This window comes from Caloenas nicobarica, chromosome 31 (genome assembly GCF_036013445.1).
Source record: "Caloenas nicobarica isolate bCalNic1 chromosome 31, bCalNic1.hap1, whole genome shotgun sequence".
NCBI classification, from domain to species: domain Eukaryota; kingdom Metazoa; phylum Chordata; class Aves; order Columbiformes; family Columbidae; genus Caloenas; species Caloenas nicobarica.
This window is the reverse complement of record NC_088275.1, coordinates 1303310-1327285: the sequence shown is the minus strand read 5'-3', so window position 1 is coordinate 1327285 and position 23976 is coordinate 1303310. Positions and strand designations below refer to the sequence as shown.

General features: G+C 59.9%; 2 protein-coding genes across 7 annotated transcripts; both read left to right on the top strand.

Moving 5' to 3' along the window:
• The first annotated feature begins 662 nt into the window (after nt 1-662).
• On the top strand, nt 663-5085 carry RFX5 (regulatory factor X5). Of its 2 annotated transcripts, none has more exons than XM_065653638.1 (10): nt 663-828; nt 1648-1778; nt 2064-2097; nt 2466-2548; nt 2714-2839; nt 3030-3146; nt 3304-3385; nt 3630-3828; nt 3925-4022; nt 4109-5085. In XM_065653638.1, exons 2-10 carry the CDS (start codon nt 1660-1662, stop codon nt 5036-5038), a joined length of 1788 nt encoding a protein of 595 aa, XP_065509710.1. In that variant the 5' UTR covers nt 663-828; nt 1648-1659; the 3' UTR covers nt 5039-5085. The 2 variants fall into 2 exon arrangements, with proteins under 2 accessions (XP_065509710.1, XP_065509709.1); XM_065653637.1 differs by having other exon boundaries at nt 3627-3828.
• Nucleotides 5086-6032: 947 nt separating this feature from the next.
• PI4KB (phosphatidylinositol 4-kinase beta) lies at nt 6033-23966 on the top strand. Of its 5 annotated transcripts, none has more exons than XM_065653885.1 (13): nt 6033-6124; nt 6482-6601; nt 10657-11557; nt 16032-16076; nt 18440-18667; nt 18856-19083; nt 19167-19276; nt 19585-19689; nt 21241-21364; nt 21452-21717; nt 21839-21971; nt 22140-22260; nt 22376-23962. In XM_065653885.1, exons 3-13 carry the CDS (start codon nt 10685-10687, stop codon nt 22555-22557), a joined length of 2415 nt encoding a protein of 804 aa, XP_065509957.1. In that variant the 5' UTR covers nt 6033-6124; nt 6482-6601; nt 10657-10684; the 3' UTR covers nt 22558-23962. The 5 variants fall into 5 exon arrangements, with proteins under 5 accessions (XP_065509957.1, XP_065509960.1, XP_065509958.1 ...); XM_065653886.1 differs by having other exon boundaries at nt 6034-6124; nt 6485-6601; XM_065653887.1 differs by lacking the exon at nt 6033-6124 and adding an exon at nt 6160-6322 and having other exon boundaries at nt 6485-6601.
• Nucleotides 23967-23976: the final 10 nt, after the last annotated feature.

Here is a 23976-nt window from a genome sequence, read left to right as displayed (position 1 = left end):
GGCTCGCGGAGTTCCACGCGCTCAGCAAACCCCGAGCAACCGTGCACCCCGCGCTCGCTCCAATAAAACCCAGAGGTCGTCATCCTCCTCCTCCTCCTCTGCTCTCCTCGCCTGCAATTGTTTTCAACCCGTTTTCAGGAGCGGGGACACCGGGGACAGCCGGGGGTTCCCTGAGCTGCCCCTCGTGCCGCCCGGTGCAGGGCACAGGGGGTTTGCTCCCCAAAAAAACCAAACTCGGTTTACGTGCTGAGAGGGGGAGCTGCCGCCTTGCACCAGGCGCATACCGCGCGCGCGTGTTGCACGCGCAATGTGCGCGCGCCCACCGCGCCCACGCGCGTTATCGCAAACACGCGCACGCGTCGCGCGCACGTGCGGGCGTCGCGCGTGCACGCGCCCCGTGCACAGCGCACGCCCGTACGTCACGCGCACGCACACGCGCTGCACACGCGTTGCACACGCGCAGGCTCGTTTATGCTCCTACTTCCTGCTCCAGCCCCGCCAATCAGAAGCCTGTTACTAGGCGGACTTCAGCTCGCCCGCGGCCACTCAGGAGACCCACCCCGCTTGTATCCGGGTAGAAAAGCCAGAGCAGCCAATCGCGTTTAAGGGAAGCGCCGTATCCCGGCGGACCGGCGGCGCCGTGGCCAATCAGAAAAAAAGCGGCCGACGGGGCCCGCGGGCGCGTCCCGGTGGGGCGCAGCAGTTTCGGTTCCTGTTGCGCGTGGGGCAGCGGCACGTGGCGGGGACCGGACCGGACCGGACCGGACCGGAGGGAACCGGACCGAACCAGCATGAGGCGAGCGGGGCCCCGGCTGTAGCCGCCCGCAGGTGGGTGCGGGTCGAGGCGGGGGGGCGATCCGGTCCGGTGCGGTGCGACACCAGCCCCGCCGGGCCCGGGCCGCGCTGTCCCGGTCCCTTGTCCCCTCCCCGGCAGCTGCCACCGGCGGGGCTGCGCTGTCACGGAGCCCCCGGGCGCGCCCGTCCTCCGGGAACCTGCCCTCCCGGTGTCCCGTGTCCCCATGCCCCCGGGGACCTGTCCTCCTGCTGTCCCGTGTCCCTGGGGACCTCCTGCTGTCCCTGTCCTGGGGACCTGCCCTCCCGGTGTCCCGTGTCCCTGGGGACCTCCTGCTGTCCCTGTTCTGGGGACCTGCCCTCCCGGTGTCCCAGATTCCCATGCCCCTGGGGATATGTCCTCCTGCTGTCCTATGTCGCCACACCCTTGGGGACCTGCCCTTCTGGTGTCCCGTGTCCCCACACCCCCGGGGACCTGTCCTCCTGCTGTCCCATGTCCCTGGAGACCTCCTGGTGTCCCGTGTCCCCACATCCCCGGGGACCTGCCCTCCTGCTGTCCCGTGTCCCCACACTCTTGGGGACCTGCCCTCCTGGTGTGCGGTGTCCCCACATCCCCGGGGACCTGTCCTCCTGGTGTCCCTGTTCTGGGGACCTGCCCTTCTCGAGTCCCATGTCCCCAGGGACCTGTCCTGGTGTCCCATGTCCCCACACCCCTGGGGACCTGCCCTCCTGCTGTCCCCACCATCCCCATTGATGCCAACAACCCCGCAGGTGCCCACTGGGCACTTTCCAGCTCCTAAGGGTTTTTCTTCCCCCTTTTTTTAAGTCGGCTTTTTGCTTTTCTCCTCCTGGCAGGAACCCAGTGCCATGGCTGACGACGAGCTGAGCATCCGAGCCACCAAAAAGGGAAATTTGTCACCCGGCGGCGCCCGGGGCGGCGCGACCGAGTCGAGCACGTTGCTGCAGGAACTGCAGGGCAGCATCTCGTAAGGGCAGCGCTCGCTCTTCCCGGGCAGCTTTTCCCGTTAGTCCGAGCATCACCCCGTGTGGGTTAATTTAATAAGGTTAATTAATTTGCAGCCGCGGGGACTGAAGCGTTGCGGTGCCTTGCGTCTTCTTGCGCTGCGGAGTGGTGCTTGGTTTGAGTGCAAAAAATCAGTTTGGGGCTGATGGGTTTGCTGCAACCCCCTGGGAGGGAGCTGAGTGGGTTGGGGAATGTCCCAGGTGTCATCCCGCTCTGTGCTAACGCCTTTTGTCTCTGTCCCGCGCAGCAAATCCGTGCAGAACAAAGTGGACTCCATCCTGGTGAGTGTCCCCGTGACACGGCATGCGGGGGGTGCGGGAACGAGGCGTCTCCCACCCCTCGCCCAGAAACCCGGCGCTGGGTTCTGCCTGAGCCCGTTTGCCGTCGCGTCGGGATCTGGCTGCGGGGATGAGCCCTGAGAAACTGGGGGGGTCAACCCTTCCCCGTCCCCTCGAGGGGCAGCTCCTGTCCCCTCACATACCCAGTTCCCTTGCGCGTGGGCTGACAAAACCACCCTGGTTCCAAAGCCCCATCGGTTATGTCGTTAAGAGGGTAACGAGCGCCGCCTGCACCAGCTGTTCCTTATTTTGGGTCCTTAACCTTTGTCTCTGGTCTGTTCTCCCCCTCCCTGTGGACCCTTTGAGCGCAGCAAGATGTCCAGAAGTTTTCGGACAGCGACAAGCTCTACCTCTACCTCCAGCTGCCATCGGGGCCGAGCCTGGGGGAGAAGAGGTGGGTGCTGGAGCTGCCTCGGGGACAGCGGGGGCCATAGGGTGGTGGCAGGGGACACCGATCGCGAGAGGCCGGGGGAGAGATTGCTACGGCTCTGCCTCCATCCATCCTGCTTGTGCTGCTTTTCCCCTGATTAAATATTTTTCTTGGGCTCCCCCGGAGCAGTGGGAGCCTGGACCTGAGCTCGCTGAGCACGGCCGAGTACATGCACGCGTGCAACTGGATCCGGAACCACCTGGAAGAGCACACGGACACCTGCCTGCCCAAGCAGGACGTCTACGATGCCTACAAGTGAGCGCAGGGGCTGGTCTGGCACCGGGAGCCTCTGGGCTTGGCCGGGGAGCCTGGTTTGGAGGGCGGCGAGCACCGGGGATTGTTTGGGAACGGCCCGGCGCAACCGCGGGCTCTCGAAACGTCAGCGGGGAGCAAAGCGGGCAGCGAGAAGGGCTGGATGGTGTTAAGCCGTGGCTCTCCCTGGCAGGCGATACTGCGACAACCTCTGCTGTCGGCCCCTGAGCGCCGCCAATTTTGGCAAGATCATCCGGGAGATCTTCCCGAACATCAAAGCCCGGCGGCTGGGAGGCCGGGGCCAGTCGAAATATCCTTCTGCGCGCCCGGGAGCTGCTCGGGCTGGTGGCAGCAGGTGCTGCTTCGCCAGTTTTTCCCATTTCTAAGCCCACCGCGTGCTCGCTGGGAGTCGTGACCGGTCACGTCCGCGTTGGTGTGACAGCGAAAACACCTTAACGCTGCCAAACGTACTGCTACAGCGGGATCCGGAGGAAGACGGTGGTCAGCCTGCCGCCCCTGCCCAGCCTGGACCTCAAAGTGACGGAGACCGTAAGTCCTGCTGCCTCCACGGCGCGGGTTTCACCGCTCTCTTGGGCAGGTTAACGAGCCCCCTCGCTCGTTAGGTCTAACAAAGGCGCGGAGGGGAGGGATGTGCTCTCCGGGAGCAGGTTCTGCTCGGTCCCATCAGCCTCCCCCAGGGTTGTGACTCATCGGGGTGTCAGGATGGGGCCCCGCACGCGTCGGGGGATCCCGTCCGTGCCGGGGGGGTGACGGCTTGTCCCACCGTCAGCAGTCGGAGCTGGCGGAGCTGGTGCAGTCCTACAGCAGCGAGGTGATGGAGGCGGCCTGCGCCCTCACCTGCGACTGGGCTGAGAAGATCCTCAAGCGCTCGTTCAACAACATCGTGGAGGTGGCGCAGTTCCTCATCCAGCAGCACATCATCAGCGCCCGCTCGCCCCGCGCCGACCTCGTCATGGCCATGGTGGTCTCAGGTGGGTGACGGGGTCCCCTGGGATGCCGCGTCCTCGCTCCGGCTGCCCACGGCGGGGCTGGGGGGTGTTCCCCCTTTGTCACCCGTGCGCCCACAGAGCGCACGGAGAAGATCCACCGTGAGAGCCGGATGCCAGCGGCAGGGAAGAAGAACGGTCTGGACACTGCTGAGAGCGGCGACAGGAGCCAGGGGCAGGTGAGACCCCACCTGGGGGGCAGCCAGGACCCCTGGGTCCCCAGACCCACCGCAATGTCCCCCTGCCACCACCACTTCACCCACAGACGAAGGAGAGCGGCCCCAAGCCCCCCGTCCCACCCCGGCCAGAGAAGAAGAAACCTCCAGAGCCCCCCAGGGCGGGCAGCAGCCCCCAGGTGAACGCCCTGGTCGCCCGCCTGCCCCTGCTCCTGCCCCGCGTCCCGCCGGGGGACCGACCGGCGCTACCTGGCGCCACCGTCCGCTCCTCCCCTCCCATCCTGGCACCCAAAATCACCGCTGCCCCCCTGGGGGCCACCGTGAAGGTGGCTCTGCCGCTGCCAGTGGGCACGGCGTCCCCCTCCCTGCCCCCCGGGGCCAACGGGGCGGCCGGGCTGCTGAGCCAACAAGCCACCGTCCCCGTCCTCAACGTGCTGCTGCCCGGCGTGGGCGTCCCCGCTGCCGAGAGCCCCCCGAACCCTCGCGGCACGGGGGGCAGCGAGGGTCCCCAGGACTCGCAGCGCCCCAAGGCCACCAAGCGTCCCCCGGAGCCGGCTGGTGACGCGGCCCCGCAGAAGCGGAGACGGGGGCGGCCGCGGAAGAGGCCGGAGGACACGGGGGACACGGCGGAGCTTCAGCGCAGGGACGATGGTGGTGGCTCTCCCGACGGTGGCGGTGGCACCGGTCCCCTCCGGGACAGCCCGGCCGGGGGGTCCCTGCCCAGCCAGGTCAGCGTCATCCAGGACGGCAGGCCCGGGACCAAGGTCACCGACGGCTGCGAGCTGGCACCAGAGGAGGGGACGGCGCAGCAGAGCCCAGGCCAGGCTGGGTCCCCCCTGGGTGACACTGGGTGCTCCTGCACCCCCCAGGACGGGGGGGATCCCCCCGCACAGTGTGATGGACACACACAGGCAGGGACTGGTCCTGCTGCTGCCACCTCCCAGCCCTTGGATGTGTCCCCTTGTGTCCCTTTGTCCCGGGGGGGCTCACCAGGGCTCTGTGCCCGCCCTGGCACTTAGGGGGTGTCCCCTGCCTTGTCCCCCCATTAAAAACCAAGTGCTCTGTCCGTCTGTCCGTGCCTGTGGTGGGAGGGCTGGAGACCCTGCATGGAGGGTGGGGGGGTCCTGTGGAGGTGACACCAGTGCCACGTCCCCTCCCCGGGCAGGGGGTGCAGCCGTGGGGGTGGTGAGGGGACAGGTGGAGAGAGGACACCCAGAGGGGCCCCCGGTTCTCTGCCGGGGCTGCAGGCACTGACACACCCGGCGCGAGGATCTCCGCTCCCGGCCGGTGCCGCCAGAGCCGATTTTCAACCAGAAAACGCGATGTTTTTCGCCAACCCCGCGAAACGCGTGGGGTGCGGCCACTGCGCCTGCGTGGCCACGCCCATTCCCGCACGGACACGCCCCCTTCTGGCATGACCACGCCCTCTCTCCTGTGACCACGCCCCCACTCTGGCCACGCCCCTCCGGTCGATCACAGGATCACAGTGTCAGGGGTCGGAAGGGACCTCGGAAGCTCATCCAGCGCAACCCCCCCGCCGGAGCAGGAACACCCAGCTGAGGTTACACAGGAAGGTGTCCAGGCGGGTTGGAATGTCTGCAGAGAAGGAGACTCCACAACCTCCCTGGGCAGCCTGGGCCAGGCTCTGGCACCCTCACCGCGAACAAGTTTCTTCTCCTATTCAAGCGGAACCTCCTGTGTTCCAGTTTGCACCCATTGCCCCTTGTCCTGTCACTGGCTGTCACCCAGAAGAGCCTGGCTCCATCCTCCTGACACTCCCCCTTTCCATATTGATCCCCATGAATGAGCTCAGCCCTCAGTCTCCTCTTCTCCAGCTCCAGAGCCCCAGCTCCTCAGCCTTTCCTCGGCAGGGAGATGCTCCACTCCCTCCAGCATCCTTGTGGCTGCGCTGGACTCTCTCCAGCAGTTCCCTGTCCCCCCAGCTAGACCGCCGGGCCGGCAGGGGGCGCTGGCGGGCGGGCAGGCCCGTTCCGGCCCCTCAGCGCCGTGAGGCGGCGGCGCGCGCAGCCCGGGCCTCCCCCGCCGCCCCGCTCCGTCCGCTCCGCCCGCCCCGCTCCGCCCCGCTCCGCCCCGGCCCCGCGCAGGTGAGCGCCGCACCGGCCCCGGGAGCACCCGGCGGGGGAACCACCGCCCCCCCCGCGGCCTTCCCTGCGTCCCCGCGGCCTCCCCGGCGCCCCGGGCCTGTCCCCCCGGGCCGGGCCGCGGCGGCACCGTCACCCCGGGCCGGGGGGGCGGTGTGTGTGTGTGTGTCTCCGGAGTCGGTGTTGCGGTCGCTCCGGGAGGTCAGTCGCCGGTCCCGGCCCGCGGCCCTTCCCGGGGAGCCGCCGCTTCCTGCCGGGGCCTCCGCGGCTCTGCGGGCCGAGGCGCCTCGTCGCGCAGGAAAATCACCTTTTCCCCTTGTTTTTTAAAAATTTTTAAAATGTTTTTTCCTCCTCCCCCAGCAGCAGCCGATCGTCCCCGGAGCCCCGCGGAGCCGCTGTCCCAAGATGAGCCGCCTGCGCTGCCCCCAGCGTCGGCATCCCCGGGCGGAGAGGCGGCCGGACGGGCCGGGATCGCTCCAGGTATGGACGCTGTTCCTTCCCCTTCCCCTTCCCCTTTTCCTTCTCCTTCTTCTCCCCTTCTCCTTTCCCTCCTCCTTCTTCCTTTCCCTTCTCCTTCTTCCTTTCCCTTCTCCTTCTTCCTTTCCCTTCTCCTTCTTCCTTTCCCTTCTCCTTCTTCCTTTCCCTTCTCCTCCTCCCCTTCTCCTTCTCCTTTTCCTTCTCCTTCTCTCCTTCTCCTTTTCCCCTTCTCCTTCTCTCCTTCTCCCCTTTTCCTTGTCCTTCTCTCCTTCTCCCCTTTTCCTTGTCCTTCTCTCCTTCTCCCCTTTTCCTTGTCCTTCTCTCCTTCTCCCCTTTTCCTTGTCCTTCTCTCCTTCTCCCCTTTTCCTTGCCCTTCTGCCCCTCTCCCCCTTCCCTTGCCCTTCTGCCCCTCTCCCCCTTCCCTTCCTTTTCCCCCTTCCCTTCCTTTTCCCCCTTCCCTTCCTTTTCCCCCTTCCCTTCCTTTTCCCCCTTCCCTTCTTTTCCCCCCTTCCCTTCCTTTTCCCCCCTTCCCTTCCTTTTCCCCCCTTCCCTTCCTTTTCCCCCTTCCCTTCCTTTTCCCCCTTCCCTTCCTTTTCCCCCTTCCCTTCCTTTTCCCCCTTCCCTTCCTTTTCCTTCTCTCCTTCCAGGGGACACAGTGACAACCCCTCCCAGCCACTGTCCCCAAATCCCCGGTGAGGACCCTGACCCCCGTGTCCCCCCAGCGCATCCCGCTCAGTGCTAAGCCAAGCTCCCGGTGCAGGCCGAGCTTTGCAAAGCCCCGCTCAGCCACTTCTCCAGCAAATTTCCTCCTGTCATTTCTGACGAGGCTTCACCACCACCCCCCAGAGCCATCTGCTGCCCCTCGCGCTTTGTAATTGCCTAAAATATCTACTTAAAGAGCGGAGATATTGCGTAATGCGCTGGGTCGGTGGGTGCTGAGGTGGGTTAGTGATCCCGCGATGCTTTCCCCCCCCCGAAAACTTCTGCTTCGGATTGATAGTAACTTTAGGCATGATAAATAATATTGAATCGTTGCCTTTGCCATCCTCTGCTTCTCTTCAACCCCCGGCGAAACTTGGAGGAGCAGCGTGGGGAAGGAGCTGGGTACAGATCTGGGTGGAAACACCGATTTGCAGCGATTTTGCTGGATAATCATCTCCGGCCTCGCGCTTGGCGATCTGAGCGGGATTTCGGGCTGTGCCGCCGTCGTGGTTCAGGGGCCGGGATCGGCAGCAGAAGAGCCGCTCTTGGAGTCGGGGGTGGCGGCTCCTGCCTTTTCTCCTTCCGTTTTCCGTCCCACGTTGTTTCAAGTCGCGCTTTAGAGAGAGACTCGGATGTGACTTTGGGGAACAATGGCAACTTGAAATAGTGAATTTACGGGTAGAAAGGGCTGTGGGAGCGTTCGCAGACCTGGCGATCCCTGGGAGGAGGACACCGCCGTGGCACCCACACCTCGCTGCGGGGTTCAGGGTGCTGGGGTGGGAGGGTTTGTCCTCACTTGGAGTGGGTTTGCAACGGGCTTCCTTGCCGAAATGATGCCCGTTGCACCAAAAAGCCGCCTTTTCCGAAGGACTGGAGCACTTTGCAGAGGTCAGGGGGGTTTTAGGGCTCCCACAATTGCGGGAGGCGCAAGGATTTTGAGGAGAGATGTCACAACAACAAATATCAGTAGTTTGCTGCGGGTGAGCACTGGGAGTTGGAGCCATTCTTTACCGCACCATGCGGTTTGTCATTCTCCTGCTGCATTTCTCACTTCGATTTTATTCCGAATTTAGGGGGCGAATCGTTGCCCGAAGGCCGTCGGTGCTGAGCAAAACAAAAAGTAACGCGGCATAATGGAGACCAGATGTCTTGGTGCGGCTTCATCCCGTCCCCCTGGTTGTTTGCCAGGGTTAATATTTCTTACTCCAGTCAGGCAGGAGCGAGATTTTTCTTTTTTTGCTGTTCCCCCGTGAAGCCGCCGCTCTGTTCCCCTGGATCCCCCTCTGCTTTTGCCCCTTCCCGAGGGAGCCGCGCTCTCCGATCGCCGCACCGACGCGCGGCTGCTTCGCGGGCGCCATCTGTGCTAACGGGGGCTTTACCTTATTCCCCATTTAATCCCCGGCTTCGGGGCCGTTCCCCCAGAGAGAAACTTGGCCCGTTAGGGCCGTGGGTGGAGGACGAGCCGCGTGAACCCAGCTCAGCCTGTTTTCCAGCCCGGATTGCTTCACCGCCTGCAGTTTTGATCCCTGTTGGGACAGGGGGGGTTTCGCTGAGCCTCGAGAAGCGAATAGCGCTCGGCGATGCATTTAACGACTGGAGATGCGAGCGAAGGAGAAACGTGGCGAGGCTGGGGAGCTGGGGAACGATTTTTGGGGCGCGATAGGAACGGGGACGAGTCCTCGGCGAGCCCCGATCGGCCCCATCGCCGGGATGTCGCTGGAGACCGCGGCTGTGTGAGTGTTGGGGGGGGGCGAAGAGCAAAATAATCATAATAAACAGTCAATGCGCTGATTTTAAAAAACAAAAAACAAGGCGCCGCGTGGGTCTGGCAGCCGTGCCTGAGGTAGCGCTGCCGGCCCGTGGGCGGATTTATCTTGCGCAGCTCCCTAATCCGAGTTTAACCCGCTCGGCAGCTGTGAGCTCTGCCCGGCTCCGGTGTCACCGGCCGGGTGACGGTGGCGAAAGGCTCCGTTTGTCACCCCGGTTGTCTCGGCACGAGCGTTTGCAGGACCCCAGGAGCGCTGGCATGATTCCTGCTTAGCCCCAGTTCCCCTTGGGATCCTTCTTGCCGGCGTGGTGTTAATTTAAAAATTAGACCGTCTGGGCTTTTGTGGCGCGAGGCTAAGAAGGAAAACCAGCTTCCTTTGGCGGGCAGGGGCTCAGGGATCTAATGACCACAAAAATTTGAAGCACGCAGGATTTGCGCCGGAGGGAAACGTCGCGTGTTGCCGCCGCGGGGACGGGGTGAACGATGCTGGACTCTGGTCGGGATTTGTCACCTCCTGGTTAGAGCTGAAGCGCTTTGGAAACGAGGAGGAATCGGGTCTCTGGGAAGCGGCGTTCGCATCTGGACACACCGGCAGAAACACCCTGGGTTTCCTCGCCCTTTCCACCGCCTCGGGAGCTGCTTTAGAAATAAACACACGAACCAAGGTCACTAAACTAACGGGGAAATATCTCATTGCGAGAACGCACCGGTGCATCCTCTTCCGGCAACACGGGGGTCGCTGGGGGAGCAGAAAAAGGATTTGTGAACTTCTTTCCCAAAACCAGACATTTGGTTGAATAGATTGAATAGAGCGCCGTAGTTTATTTTTAGAGGGTGATTTCGCTTGGCACCGGCCGCCTCTACTCTCGCTGGGTGTCCGTAGAGACGTGCCGCTGCTCTTTTTGTCGGGACGGGAAACCGGGAAGGGCGTTCAATCCCTCGTTTCTCGAGTTTTAAAAATGGAATTGGGTGCGAATCGTTGGGCAGGACACGTAGTCTTGGAGTCGGTGTCTGGACTTTGAACGCGGGGACCTTTTCCCGGCAGCCCCGGCTCTCGCTCAGGCTCATCCAGCACGGGGGATTCGCCGTCCCAGCGCCACATCCCGCTGTCACCCTCGGCTTAAAAGAGCAAAAACTGAGCATGGGGGATAAATGACATTTTTAGGGAGAAGCGGAGCCACTGGGACCCCCAGCCCGCGGCCCTCTGGCCCCAGCGTTGCAAAAAAAAAGAGCACAAAGCAACGTGGTTCTTTTTTCCCCCTTTTTCTGTCTCTTTTTTGGCTCGCTCAGTTTTTTATTGTCATGGTAACGGGGAAATTTTGTGTAATGGCTGATAGACGCTTCCAGCTCTCTCAGGTCTGAGGGGAAGGGACCGCGAAGACCTTTAAAACCCAACGCGACCGGCTCGGCCTCGTGTGTGCCGCCCGGGGACACCGTCCCTCTCCAGACAAGAGGTTCGCGCCAAACCTGCGCTCGAGGCGCATCCCAGCGCCGATTCCTGTTTTCCCACCCTCCGGCTGGAAGCAGGTTCTCCTCGGCCGGCTCTATCCCTGACTCTTTTTGTCTTTTTTTTCCTTTCCATTTCCAGCTTTGAAGCGTGCGGACCCGCCGCTGCTATGGGCGACTCGGTGGCGGATCCGGGGAGCGGCGGGACGTCCCTCAGCGTCATTGCGGAAGGTGTCAGCGAGCTGGCCGTCATCGACCCCGAGGTGGCCAAGAAGGCCTGCGAGGAGGTCCTGGAGAAGGTGAAGCTGCTGCACGGCGCCTGCTCCGACAGTGCGGCAGAGCCGGCGCCGCGCACCGCGGCCGATTTGGCCAACGGAGACGTCGGGGACGGCTGTGAGATCCGGTGCTTGGACGATCCGCCCGGCGCGGCCTCCAGGATCCGGGAGGAGGACGAAGCGGCGGCCAACACGGTGAAAACCGCCCGCAAGCGGCAGAAGAACAACTCGGCCAAGCAATCCTGGCTCCTCCGGCTCTTTGAGTCCAAACTCTTTGATATTTCCATGGCCATTTCGTACCTGTACAACTCAAAGGAACCCGGCGTGCAGGCTTACATCGGGAACAGGTTGTTCTGCTTCAGGAACGAGGAGGTCGACTTCTACCTGCCGCAGCTGCTCAACATGTACATCCACATGGACGAGGACGTGGGGGACGCCATCAAGCCCTACATCGTACACCGCTGCCGGCAGAGCATCAACTTCTCGCTGCAGTGCGCCCTGCTGCTGGGCGCCTACTCCTCCGACATGCACATCTCCACCCAGCGACACTCCCGCGGGACCAAGCTGCGCAAGCTCATCCTCTCGGATGAGCTGAAGCCGGCTCACAAGAAGAGGGAGCTGCCGTCGCTGAGCCCGGCGCCCGACACGGGCTTGTCCCCTTCCAAAAGGACTCACCAGAGGTCCAAGTCGGACGCCACCGTCAGCATCAGCCTGAGCAGCAACCTGAAGCGCACAGCCAGCAATCCCAAAGTCGAGAGCGAGGAGGAGGTAACGTTGGGGCTCCCCCCGCGGCCGCTGGGTCGCAGCGTGTGGCTCCTCCTTTACCGCACGGTTTGGTTTTGGTCCTGGTTGCTGCAAACGGTTGGATTGTTGTTTCCTGGGTCTCTAGAAGTGCTGCACACCGGTGGGTCACACCCCAGGGTGCTGGGGCTCTGGTGGGGGGATTTTCTTGGGTGTGAGGGGCAGGGAGGACGTTTGGTGGCTTCGAGGTGAGGCAGAAATCTGGGCCGGGATGACCGAGTCGCTTCCTACGTCACCGAATTCCCACACGACTCGGCTGCTGTCTCTTTTACAATCTGATGGCTGTTGCAAATCTGGTTTCCTCCGTGTCCCGACTTGTTCAGACTTAGCAACAATGAGGTTTAATCGCTGGCAGAACAGGCCATGGGCAGATAAACCAAAGGCCCAGGGCTTTGCCGAGCCCTGCTTGGGTTTTCTGCCTTTTTCGGCAACTCGGGCCGGTGTGGAGCCAGGCGGGGGGGACGCTGCCCCTTCCCAGGGTTGGGCGTTAATGTGTTTTAATGCCAAACCAAGCAACGCTTGAATAGGTGAGCTCGGCCATGTGCACGTCATGTGTCTTCCAAACCCAAACAGCGCCCGCAGGCTTTGCGCTGGTTATTTTTAAGTGACAAAAAGCGGCACAAAGTTGCTTTGGCGCTGAGCTGCTGGTGAGACCTTGAAAACCAACCTCCCCCCGGCTCTGTCTACACACTCTGCAGCTCGTGACTCTTTTCTTCAGAATATTTCTTGGCTTTCCTGACTTGCCTGAGATCCCCCCGTCCCTCGGCTCCACGCCGGGCTGTAAATCCTCGGGATACGGGTTTGAGGGACGTTTCGGAGGCGTGAAGTGACGGCCACCCGGGCTGGTTCCAAATTCAAACCACCCCGTCCCGTTCCCTGCGGTTCTCAGCCCAAAACCCAGGTGTGAGTTGGGTTTTTGGTGTTTGCCGGCGGGTAAATGAATCTTGGATGTCTCTGCGCCGTGGAAAACAGGACGCGCCGAGGTCTCTCCTGTTCGCGCTGCCTGTGGCCGCTTGAATAATGGAAAGCGAAGCTTTACATAAATGATGGATGAAAGCAGTGCTGCCAAGGGCTTCTCTTGGCGATGTTTGAAATGTGTTTTGATCGCCAGGCGAGCTGTTTAAACGCTCACAGCGACGGGGACGCTCGAGATGCAGTAAGAACTTTCCTGATGTAGAATATCCCCCGCCAGCGGCCCCGAGCCGGGTTATCTGAAATATATTGAAATATTTGAAATCTCCTGTTTGAAACCAGCCGGCCCTGGAGCTGCCCAGGTGGTGGGGGGGCAAGGCATAAATTCCAGCAAATTCTGGAATTCGCCACTTTAATCTGCTTTAATATATGAGCTGATTTTCCCGCAGTCCGGGAAACCAGCAGATGGCTGAATTGAGTTTTGCTGGGAGAAGCCCCAAGCTCGTTGCCCAAATTTCCTTAAACTAGAGATTTTACAGCATAAAATCTCCCGTGTGCTTCTCCCGGAGTTACTTTATTCCCCCTGCGTGCCGTGTCCGAGGGTCAGGGGAGCTCCAGCTTCTCTCTTTGCAAAAATAAAATTGCAAAACGCGAGAAGGTAAACCCAACCAAGTCGTTAGTCCGGATTAGGGAAAGTGGCAACACCTGAATCTCCTCGTGCTGTGTCTGGTCTCGCCTTGGCCCCGTCTGCAAATGCATCTTGTGTTCAGCTGTGTGTCTCTTTCTAATTAAAAAGAAAAAAGCCAAATACAACCCAGCTGAGGGGAAGACGTTTTTTCCAGCCGCCTCGTGATGCTCGCGCAGCGTTTCCGCGCGCTGCAGACGCGGAGCTGCTGCACGAACGTGGATGATTCGGAGCCAGATCGGGCGCAGGGGGTGATGTGAGGTGGAGCAGAGGGTGCGCGGGGAAATGGGCTGGTGAAAAGCAGGAGAAATGGGTTAAAATGCATCTGGAAGAGCCGCAGGGAGGCAAAGCTGGAGCTTCGCAGGTGGGCGCGGGTCTGAAATACAAGGTAAGGACAGAGGGGGCTCCTAAAGGTGCCTCCGTCCTTCGCTGCCGTTCCTGGATTAGCTGAGTCAGACCCAAAGCCGGTATTAACACTGCTTAAGAGACAAAAAATCCCCCGCGTTGGTTTTAGAGCGTGGCGGGGACGGCTGGTGGCAAAGCCAGCGCTCTGGGGTGGATCTGGCCTTTCCCCGCGGTTTTATTTCAAGCGCCGTTTGCGCCGTGGGTTTTTAATCCTCACCGCGTTAGGCGTCCGTAACGTCATTCCGTGATTCTAATGGTATAAATTTATTTGGCGTTTGTTGCTTTTCAATGAACGCAGAGGCGAAGCCGCAAGCTCGAAACTTGGCTCATTTCGCGGTGGGTGGACTCGGCCGTTCCTCCAGCCCCGGTTTCTGGGGTGGTTTTGCGTTTCATGTCCCACTCTCCGATCCCTTTTACAAAGCCCGGATTAAATGTGCCGGGGCCGCTCGGCCTTGAATTTTCCACTTGAGCAACGTGAGGTCTGGAGGGGAGGAACTCGCTGTAACCCGACGCTGGTGCTGGAAACCGGGGGAGCCCCGCGGAACGAACCGGGTCCTGCTCGTGTGATGGTGAAACTGGTCAAATTGGGCAGAAACCCGCAGGAATTGGGCCGGTGGAAGCCGGGAGGGACCCCCAGCCCAGCCAGCGCTTGCCTAAACGGGCATTTTGGGGATTTTCTTTGCCTTTCTGGTAGGGTCGGGGCTTTCGGAAAACGCTTTTCCCGGACAAACTGGGAAGTTAAAGGTGAGGTTGGTTCAGCGCTGGTTCTCTCCCCAGTTTTCCCAGTCTGGCACCAGTCACCCACACCCTTTATCGCCACGATTTGGCCCCTGCCAGCGTGGCAGGACACGGCGAAGACGATGCTGAGAAATCGGGGGCTACCGCGGTCGTTTATTATTATTTTATTTTATTATTAGGGCAGACGCACCGAACTTTGGAGCATTGCGGGTGAGAAGAACAAATCACAGCGCCTGCCTGGGGAGGGGCGGTTGGAATCTCGGATCCTTCAGGAGCGGAGACCAAGGTCCAAAACGGGCAGAGCGGGTGGGGAAAAGCAGCTTTTTAATTGTCTTTAGTTTTTTTGGTTCGCCAGCTGGGTTCAAAGCAGCTCCGTTTAAATGGGAAGGGCTTGGCAGCCTGAACGCAGCACGACGGAAACGTTTGGCCCAACTGGTTCCTCTAGTTGAGTAAAGAGAAAAAAAGAAAATTTAATTAGAAAACTGCCGATTGAATCATCAGTCGAGCTCCACGCCGGCGTTCCCGTCCGCGCGTTGACTCCCCGACACCTTAAACTCGGCACAAGGCTTTGGTTTAAGGGCAGGATTTGCTGAGCCGGACCCTGGGGGGTTTGTCTCCAGCTCTTTTGTCGCGATTCTCAGAGATGGAATTTTTCAAATCGAGTGGATAAGTCGCTTTTTAAAGCTTTCCGGCGGGATCAAAGGCCTCGCGGTGCCGTGTGAGAGGTCATGTTTGACCTGGAAAATGGAGAGATTTGAGGCTTTCGCATGAAAAGTGGTTCCTAAATCTGAGAGGGATTTGGAAACTCTGCCCTTGGTCATTGCAAACTCTTGTTCTGCCTGTGAACAAATGGGGGGAGATGGGGATTTTTAGGCGCTTTTCAGCTTTTCGGCACCGTCCTGCGGCTCCTTTGCTGGGTAGAGATATTTAATTAAAGCAAAAGACGGGAAATGACCCCAAAATATCTGGATTTAAGACCCAGGAAAGGGTGTGATGCCCCGAGGAAGGTGGTAACGTGGGGCCGTGCGTGATTAATTTAAACACCGTTATTTCCTACGGAATTAGTGCATCCCTGTAATTAACACCCTGAGCCCAAACCCATTTGTTGCTTTTTGGGCAGTGGGTTTTTAAAACCAATTACACGCTGGTCTCAAGGGCACAAAGCTCTATTATTATCTTTTTTGTTGTTTTTTTCGTGAAATAATGGATTTCTGGGCTCCGCCGCCGATTCGAACCGTCTCGTCGATCGCGGAAATAGTTCAATTGTCAGGATTTTTAATCTTTATGGAAGTTTCCATGGGGTTGATTTTATCTGCTGAAATGAGAGGCTAAATTAGAGCCTGGGGAAGAAAAATGAAGTGGTTTTGGAGCTGCTTTTGGGGCAGAAATCAGCCCATGTGGGCCAGGGAAGTCAGAGCTGAAACCTTCGTTAGAAGAGGATTTTAAAGGATGTAAATGGGGAAAATCTGGGGGTTTTAGGGGCGTTTAGCAGTAGGTTCTGCTCAGAGCCGTCAGCCCCGCTCCCCGTTTGCTTCCTCATTAAACCGCCGCCAAATTGTGACGGGGTGGGGAGAAAAAAACACACCAAAAAAAGAGAAAAGCAGCAAAAAGTGCTGGTTGGGAATGGAGAACCTGGAGCTAAACTGTTGCTTTTTCTCCCCTCTCGCCCTCCTCTCACCGCCCCGTTCCCCCTGTTCCCAGGAGCTCTCCTCCAGCTCGGAAAGCCTCCATAAGTCGTGTTCTCCCGTAAGTGGCTGGTCCGTCCATCCGTCCGTCCCCCCGCCTGTCACCCTGCAGCAGCATCTCCTCTGCCACCTGCACAGCGTGTCCCCAGCCCAGCAGCACCGTGTCCCCAACTCAGCAGCACCCTGTCCCCAACCCAGCAGCAGCTCCTGTGATCCCAAATTCTGTGTCTCCAACTCAGCAGCATCTCCCGTGCCCCAAATTCCATGTCCCCAGCCCAGCAGCATCTCCTATGACCCCAGACTCAGTTTCCCCAAACCACCAACACCGTGTCCCCAACCCAGCAGCATCTCCTGTGCCCCGAACTCCGTGTCCCCAACCCACCAACACCATGTCCCCAACCCAGCAGCATCTTCTCTGCCACCCAAACTCCGTGTCCCCACCCCAGCAGCATCTCCTGTGACCCCAAACTCCGTGTCCCCATCCCAGCAGCATCTCCTGTGACCCCAAACTCCGTGTCCCCAACCCAGCAGCATCTCCTATGACCCCAAACTCCTTGTCCCCAACTCTGCAGCATCTCCCGTGCCCCCCAAACTCTGTCCCCAACCCAGCAGCATCTCCTGTGCCCCCCACACCGTGTCCCCACCCCCTGCTCCGTGTCTCCCCCCCGCCGGCCCCAGGAAACGCAGCTTTGGGCGAATCCGCTGGTTTGGCTCAAATCCGGCTGCACGTCCCCGAGGAGCTGGGGGTGCCCTGGGGGCTCATGTCTTCCCCCCCCGCCCCAAAATCAAAAAAGCAAAGGAGAGAGAAACCTCGTGTGAGGACGGAGCAGGTTTGGGGCGTCCGCAGATGGAAGAGGAAATGCTGTTTCCTTGGATTTGACTTAAAATCTTCTCTGCTGGATGAGATTTAATTTGCTTTTTTTCCACAAATCGGTTTTCGCCTCCTCCCCCCCTCTACCCTGTGTCCCCGAAAATAAGACAGGGTCGGTATTAATTTTTGCTTCAAAAGATGCTGACTTTTTTACATGTATAGCTTCCTGGACACTGTTCAAATTGACTTTTTGAATGAATTGTTATTAGGGCTGATTTTTGGAGTAGGGCTTAAATTTCGAGCATCCTCAAAAAAATCCTGAAAAAATCACACTGGGGCTTAATTTTGGGGTAGGTCTTATTTTCGGGGAAACGGGTTAAGCATTCAGCTTTGTTCTTTCAATCAAAACCCAGCGTTTCCCTGATGTTTTTCCTTCAAAATGAGCTCTTTTCATTGTATTTATTTTTTGAATCAGTAGCATCTTTTTAAGCGGTGCGAGGCTGGGCGGGGGGCAGGTAGGACATGGGGCTCCCCGTCCCACTTTGCCCCCCCAGATTTAGGTAAAAGTTGCTTTATTTTGCAAATCGCAGGTGGCGATTTCTCCTCCCCCTGGACCCAGGTTATTTATCAAACCCTGCACCAAAATGAACCGTTTCTCAATCTGGTGAAGCAGCAGCTTCGCTCGGGAGTTTCCAACCCTTGAGTCCATCGGGGGATCTGGTTCTGGCGGGGGCGGCCGCGGTTTTGCCGTAGAAAGCAGAGATCTCAGGGCTGTTTTGGGGATAATATCAGGGATGTGCGAACCCTGGAGAGCAGGAGGCCCTTGGAACATCATCCCGCTTTGCGCAGAACTGGATTAAACGCAATCGAGGCCCATCCAGGGCCGGAGCAGCAGCTGCTTTTCAATATTTCTCCTCTGCCCAGAGGGTGAGAGTGAGATCTGGGGTTCAACGTCGTGCCAGGGAGGATTTTTGGGAGGATTTTGGACAGATACAAACCGCTTCCCACCCACCCTTTACCAAAAGGGAACCCCCAGCCCCATCTTTCTCTTCTCCCTGTCCCTTTGTGTCGCTCGGCGGCGGCTCCTTCGCTTCCCCTTCTCCCGCTCCGTAGCTTGTTGCATGTGTGTTTCCAGCATGATTGCGCAGCGAGTTTCATTCTGCATCCGAAATGGCAAAATCAGCTGCAATCGTGATTTAAACGCTTGGGAAAAGTGGAGCGAAGGGCTTGGATGAATCTGTGGGGCAAGGGAGGTCTGAGGGGCTTCCCGAATCGCAGTTTGATCTTTATGAAATGATGGGATTGAGCAGCAATCGACCAAAAAAAAAAGAAAAAAATAAAACGGGGACAAGGCTGATTTGTGCTCGGGGATCCGGGGGTTTCTGGTGGGGATATGGGCTCTGGAATTTTGGGGAGGATTTCTGGAAAAAGTGACTTGATGCTGCTCTGGCTCCGGTTGACGAGCCAGACAGGAGTGTCATCCAAGAGGGAGGGATGGGAAGAGCCTGTGGGGTTAACCCCGACGATTTTAGACCGTGGAGCCTATTCGCAAAATGGTTGATGTCTCCTCAACCCCTCACCTTTCTAACTCCCTCCTTCCCCGACCCCTCCAGCCCGTCAGACTCGCTCCCGAGCGGGATTTCATCAAGGCCCTGATCTCCATCGGGAAGCGCTTGGCCACCCTGCCCACCAAAGAGCAGAAGACGCAGCGGCTCATCTCGGAGCTGTCGCTGCTCAACCACAAGCTGCCGGCACGCGTCTGGCTCCCCACCGCCGGCTTCGACCACCATGTCGTGCGCGTGCCGCACACCCAGGCCGTCGTCCTCAACTCCAAGGACAAGGTACGATAGCGGCTTTTTGCCTTGGAAGGTGGGGTTTTTGTCCTCGTGAGGTGGGTTTTTGTCCTCGGCACGGGCCCCCTCCGGTTTGGGCATCTAATTGCCAAAAAAACCCTCTGCAAGAGTTAAGAGCGTCGTGCTGTCTCCCATAGCCGCTCTGGTAATGAACACATGTTTTGTGCCCCTCCCAGGCTCCCTATTTAATCTACGTTGAAGTACTTGAATGTGACAATTTCGACACCGCGAATGTGCCCGCCCGGATCCCCGAGAACCGCATCCGCAGCACCCGCTCGGCCGAGAACCTCCCCGAGTGCGGCATCACCCACGAGCAGAGGACTGGCAGCTTCTCCACCGTCCCCAACTACGACAACGACGACGAGGCTTGGTCCGTGGACGACATCGTGGAGCTGCAGGTGGAGGTGAGTTCGGCACCCGGCGGCGGGGCTGGCGGCTCGGAACGGCCGCCACGTCCCACCTCTCGCGCCTTTTCCCCCCCTGGCAGCTGCCGGAGATCCACGCCAACAGCTGCGACAACATCTCGCAGTTCTCGGTGGACAGCATCACCAGCCAGGAGAGCCGTGAGCCCGTCTTCATCGCCGCCGGGGACATCAGGTGAGGCCGCGGCTTCGCTCGAGTGGGTTATGGCTGAAATTTTAGAGCGGGTTGAGATTTTTCTCCTAGATTCTTGGAGGAAAAAAAAAAAAACCCAAACATTTGCACTGTGGTGGGCGAGAGCACTACATTGAGGACTGGGCTGGTGCAGCTGCCCCCGCGCAGCTTTTGCCTCCCTGGCTCTGGGTTTGGGGTGAATCCCTGAGATTCGCGGGGTCCTTTGGACGGAAAAGGCTCCGGGAGCGCGTGGGGACGCCGCTTTTCTCTCTCAACGCCGCGTTTCGCTCCGTAACGGCTGCGTTTGGCAGGCGGCGGCTCTCGGAGCAGCTGGCGCACACCCCCACCGCCTTCCGGAGGGACCCCGAGGACCCGTCGGCCGTCGCCCTCAAGGAGCCCTGGCAGGAGAAAGTCAGGTAGGGCTGGAAGGGACGCGGGTGATGGGCCGGGCCGGGCGCCACGGGGACTTTGGCCAGCACAGAAACTTGAGGAAATGGCTCCGTGGCCTTGACTTTGGGCCCCACGTGTCCCCACGTGGAGAGCAGAGAGCAGCGGGTGCGCCCCAGGAGGGAGAGAATCAGAATCCGCGGCGGGTTTGCCGCCCTGGGGTTGGGCTTTGAGGGGCGTTACCAGGTATTCACGGGCATCTTTTACATCAGAAGAGTTAGGCCTGGCACAAAATAAACTCTGTTGTGTTCCTCATCAATAGCTGCATGTCCAACACCCAAATTTCGACCTGAGCAAGAGCCCTCTGGGCTCTATAAACCTGGAGGTTTGTCCGCGTTGTACTTGGCAGCCGCCGTGGTGCAGAGCTCTGTGGTACCGGGGCCCCCCCAGCCCTGATGGGAGCCCCTCGGGGTGCTGCCCCCCGTCATGCTCCCGTCCTTGTCCCTTGTCCCATATTAATGAAATATAACAAGGGCAAGTGTAGAGTGTTGCATCTGGGCAGGAACAACCCCAGGTTCCAGTGTAAGTTGGGGAATGAGCTGTTGGAGAGCTGTGAAAAGGGAGCTGGGGGTCCTGAGGGACAGCAGGGTGAGCATGAGCCAGCACTGGGCCCTTGTGGCCAGGAAGGCCAATGGGACCTGGGGGGATTAGAAGGGGGGTGGTCAGTAGGTCCAGAGAGATTCTCCTCCTCTCTACTCTGCCCTTGAAAAAAGGGTTTAGTTCAGATACTATCAGGATACACTTGGGGAACATATATATATATATATATATATATATAATATAAACAGCCATTGCAGCCTGAGAATGGCCGATCTTGGAAGCTAAGCAGGGTCAGGCCCGGTTAGTCCTTGGATGGGTGACCAAGTGGGAATACTGGGTGCTGTGGGCTGAGCCAGCACTGGGCCCTTGTGGCCAGGAAGGCCAATGGGACCTGGGGGGGATTAGAAGGGGGGTGGTCAGTAGGTCAGAGAGGTTCTCCTGCCCCTCTGCTCTGCCCTGGGGAGGCCGCAGCTGGAATATTGTGTCCAGTTCTGGGCCCCTCAGCTCCAGCAGGACAGGGAACTGCTGGAGAGAGTCCAGCGCAGCCACCAAGATGCTGGAGGGAGTGGAGCATCTCCCTGCCGAGGAAAGGCTGAGGAGCTGGGGCTCTGGAGCTGGAGAAGAGGAGACTGAGGGCTGAGCTCATTCATGGGGATCAATATGGAAAGGGGGAGTGTCAGGAGGATGGAGCCAGGCTCTTCTGGGTGACAGCCAGTGACAGGACAAGGGTCAATGGGTGCAAACTGGAACACAGGAGGTTCCGCTTGAATAGGAGAAGAAACTTGTTCGCGGTGAGGGTGCCAGAGCCTGGCCCAGGCTGCCCAGGGAGGTTGTGGAGTCTCCTTCTGTGCAGACATTCCAACCCGCCTGGACACCTTCCTGTGTAACCTCAGCTGGGTGTTCCTGCTCCGGCGGGGGGGTTGGACTGGATGAGCTTCCGAGGTCCCTTCCAGCCCCTGACATTCTGTGATTCCCCACAGGAGGATCCGCGAAGGGTCCCCCTATGGCCACCTGCCCTCTTGGCGCCTCCTCTCCGTCATCGTCAAGTGCGGGGACGACCTGCGGCAGGAGCTCTTGGCCTTCCAGGTCCTCAAGCAGCTGCAGGTGAGGGGGCGAGCGGCTGCGCGGGGGCCGCGCGGGGGCCACACCGGCTCGGGGGGCCCTGAGGGATTTTCTCGCTTTCTCCCGCAGTCCATCTGGGAACAGGAGCGCGTCCCGCTCTGGATCAAGCCATACAAAATCCTCGTCATCTCCGCCGACAGCGGCATGATTGAGCCTGTGGTGAACGCTGTGTCCATCCACCAAATCAAGAAGCAATCGCTGCTCTCGCTGCTGGATTATTTCCTGCAGGAACACGGGAATTACAACACCGAGTCCTTCCTGACGGCACAGAGGAACTTTGTGCAGAGCTGTGCCGGTTACTGCCTGGTGTGCTACCTGCTGCAGGTCAAGGACAGGCGAGTCCCCGCGCCGGTTTTGCGGCTTTTCCCGCAGTCCGTCATTTTGTCCCTGGGTACGGCAGGGAAATCCCGTGGCCGCGCGCAAAGTTTAACAGGCCGTTTCCCCTCTCCCGCACAGGCACAACGGCAACATCTTGCTGGACGCGGACGGACACATCATCCACATCGACTTCGGGTTCATCCTCTCCAGCTCCCCCAGAAATCTCGGCTTCGAGACGTCGGCTTTCAAGCTCACCACGGAATTCGTGGATGTGAGTGAAGCGGGGGGACGTGACGGAGTCTGGGGGGTGACCGTGCAGTGGGTTTGTCACCCGCGGCGGCTCCTCGGCCACCTCGGCCGAGCTGCTCTCGGGACCTGGACACTGGAGGTGTCTTTTTGAAGTGAAATCCCCTCCAAAATCCACCCCTGTCCCCTGCAGGTGATGGGCGGGCTGGACGGGGACATGTTCAACTACTACAAGATGCTGATGCTGCAGGGGCTCATCGCCGCCCGCAAGCACATGGACAAAGTGGTGCAGATCGTGGAGATCATGCAGCAAGGTAAGAGGAGCCGGGGGCACCCAAAAATGGGCTTGGTGACACAGCGTCTCCCGGGGGCCACAAATGGTGACAAAGGGGGACAGAGGCCACCGACCCGTGTCCCTGTGTCCCGCAGGGTCGCAGCTCCCCTGTTTCCACGGCTCGTCCACCATCCGCAACCTGAAGGAGCGTTTCCACATGAACATGACGGAGGAGCAGCTGCAGGTGCTGATCAACCAGATGGTGGACGGCAGCATGCGCTCCATCACCACCAAGCTCTACGACGGCTTCCAGTATCTCACCAACGGCATCATGTGAGGGCTCCTGAACAGCTCCTGGGGACAAGGACGTCAAGGCGCAGCATCTTCCTGGGGCTGCTTTGGCCAAGGCTCCTCAACAAAATGAAACGAGGAAAAAAAACAAACAAACTACCCCCCCCCTCCAAGAAGACAAAACCCACTTGTGAAAAATCCAAGCGAAAACGCATCATGCGGTAACGTCAGTGTCGCGTGGGGGCGACAGCCAGCGAAGGGCTGGGGACGGGGACCGCGCTCCCCCCGCCGCTCCCGTCAGTATTACTGAACGTCCCCTGGACGTCCCCACAAGATGTTGAGGACCTGGGCGGGGGGGACGGGCCTGGCCCCCCCTTTTGGCATCTGCTGTGACTCGAGCTGCTGCTGCTCCCAGGTGACAGCGGCGGTGACACCCCCCCGGTCCCTGCATGTCCCCCTGCGGCCCCAGCACCGCTCAGCTCCCACCCGCCGCCCTTTTCTTTGTTTCTCGCACCCTGTGTCCCCCCCCAGCACCGTCCCGCACCCCGAGGAGGGGCTGGTGCCCCCTGGGCTGTCACCTCCTGCTCCCTTGAGCACCTTTGTTTGTTTTGACTCTGTTCCAGGAATTTGGGACTGTGACCCCCCCCTCTCCGTGTCCCTTTTGCAATAATTTCTCTGCTGCTTTTCCCTGGGGGGTGTGGGGGGTTTTTCCCTCCGGGACGCTCTGGGGAGGGGATGGGGGGCAGGACAGAACCCGGTGCCCGCCCCGGGACCCCCTTTCCCTCCTGGGGTGGCTGTGGGGGGTGCAGAGCCAGCACTGCACCCTCAACATTTCAGCCCCCCCGCCTCCAGCCCCTTTCTTTGCTTTAAGAGCAGTGACCCCCCCCATGCCCCCCGTGTCCCCCCAGTCTCAGCCCGTCCTGCTGCAGAGTTGTCCCCTCCCGGTTCCGCCCCCCCCCCCGCCCTCGGTCTCTTTGTTTAGCACTAATTTCTTTGTCACGTTGATTCTTTAGCATTAAAAATCCCAGCGAAATTCTATTTTTAAAAAGCTGGTGGCCAGGAACCCCCTGGGAGGGGGGACGGGGGGGGAACTAGGGACGGAGCAGGGGGGTCCCCACCCTCATACCGTGGCCACGGGGATCACAGGCCTCATTTGGGGGGGTCCCCCCCCTCCCTGCTTTGCAGTGGGGGGCTCAGAGGAGCCCTAAGGGGATGGGGGGGACGGGACACCCCCACTTTGGGGCAGGACCAACACCCTTGTGCTGGGGGGGACACACACACATGCTCCCCGCCCCCCCAACCGCGGGGCCAGGTAAGCAAGACAGGGCACAGCAGGGGTTAAACCACTAAAAGTTTAATTAATTGCGTTATTACTACAAGAATAAAGGATACCTGAGAGCTCTGCAGTGCCCGGAGTTTTACTGTAGCATCAGCACGACCCTAAAAACAAGAGCACGGCCCCCCC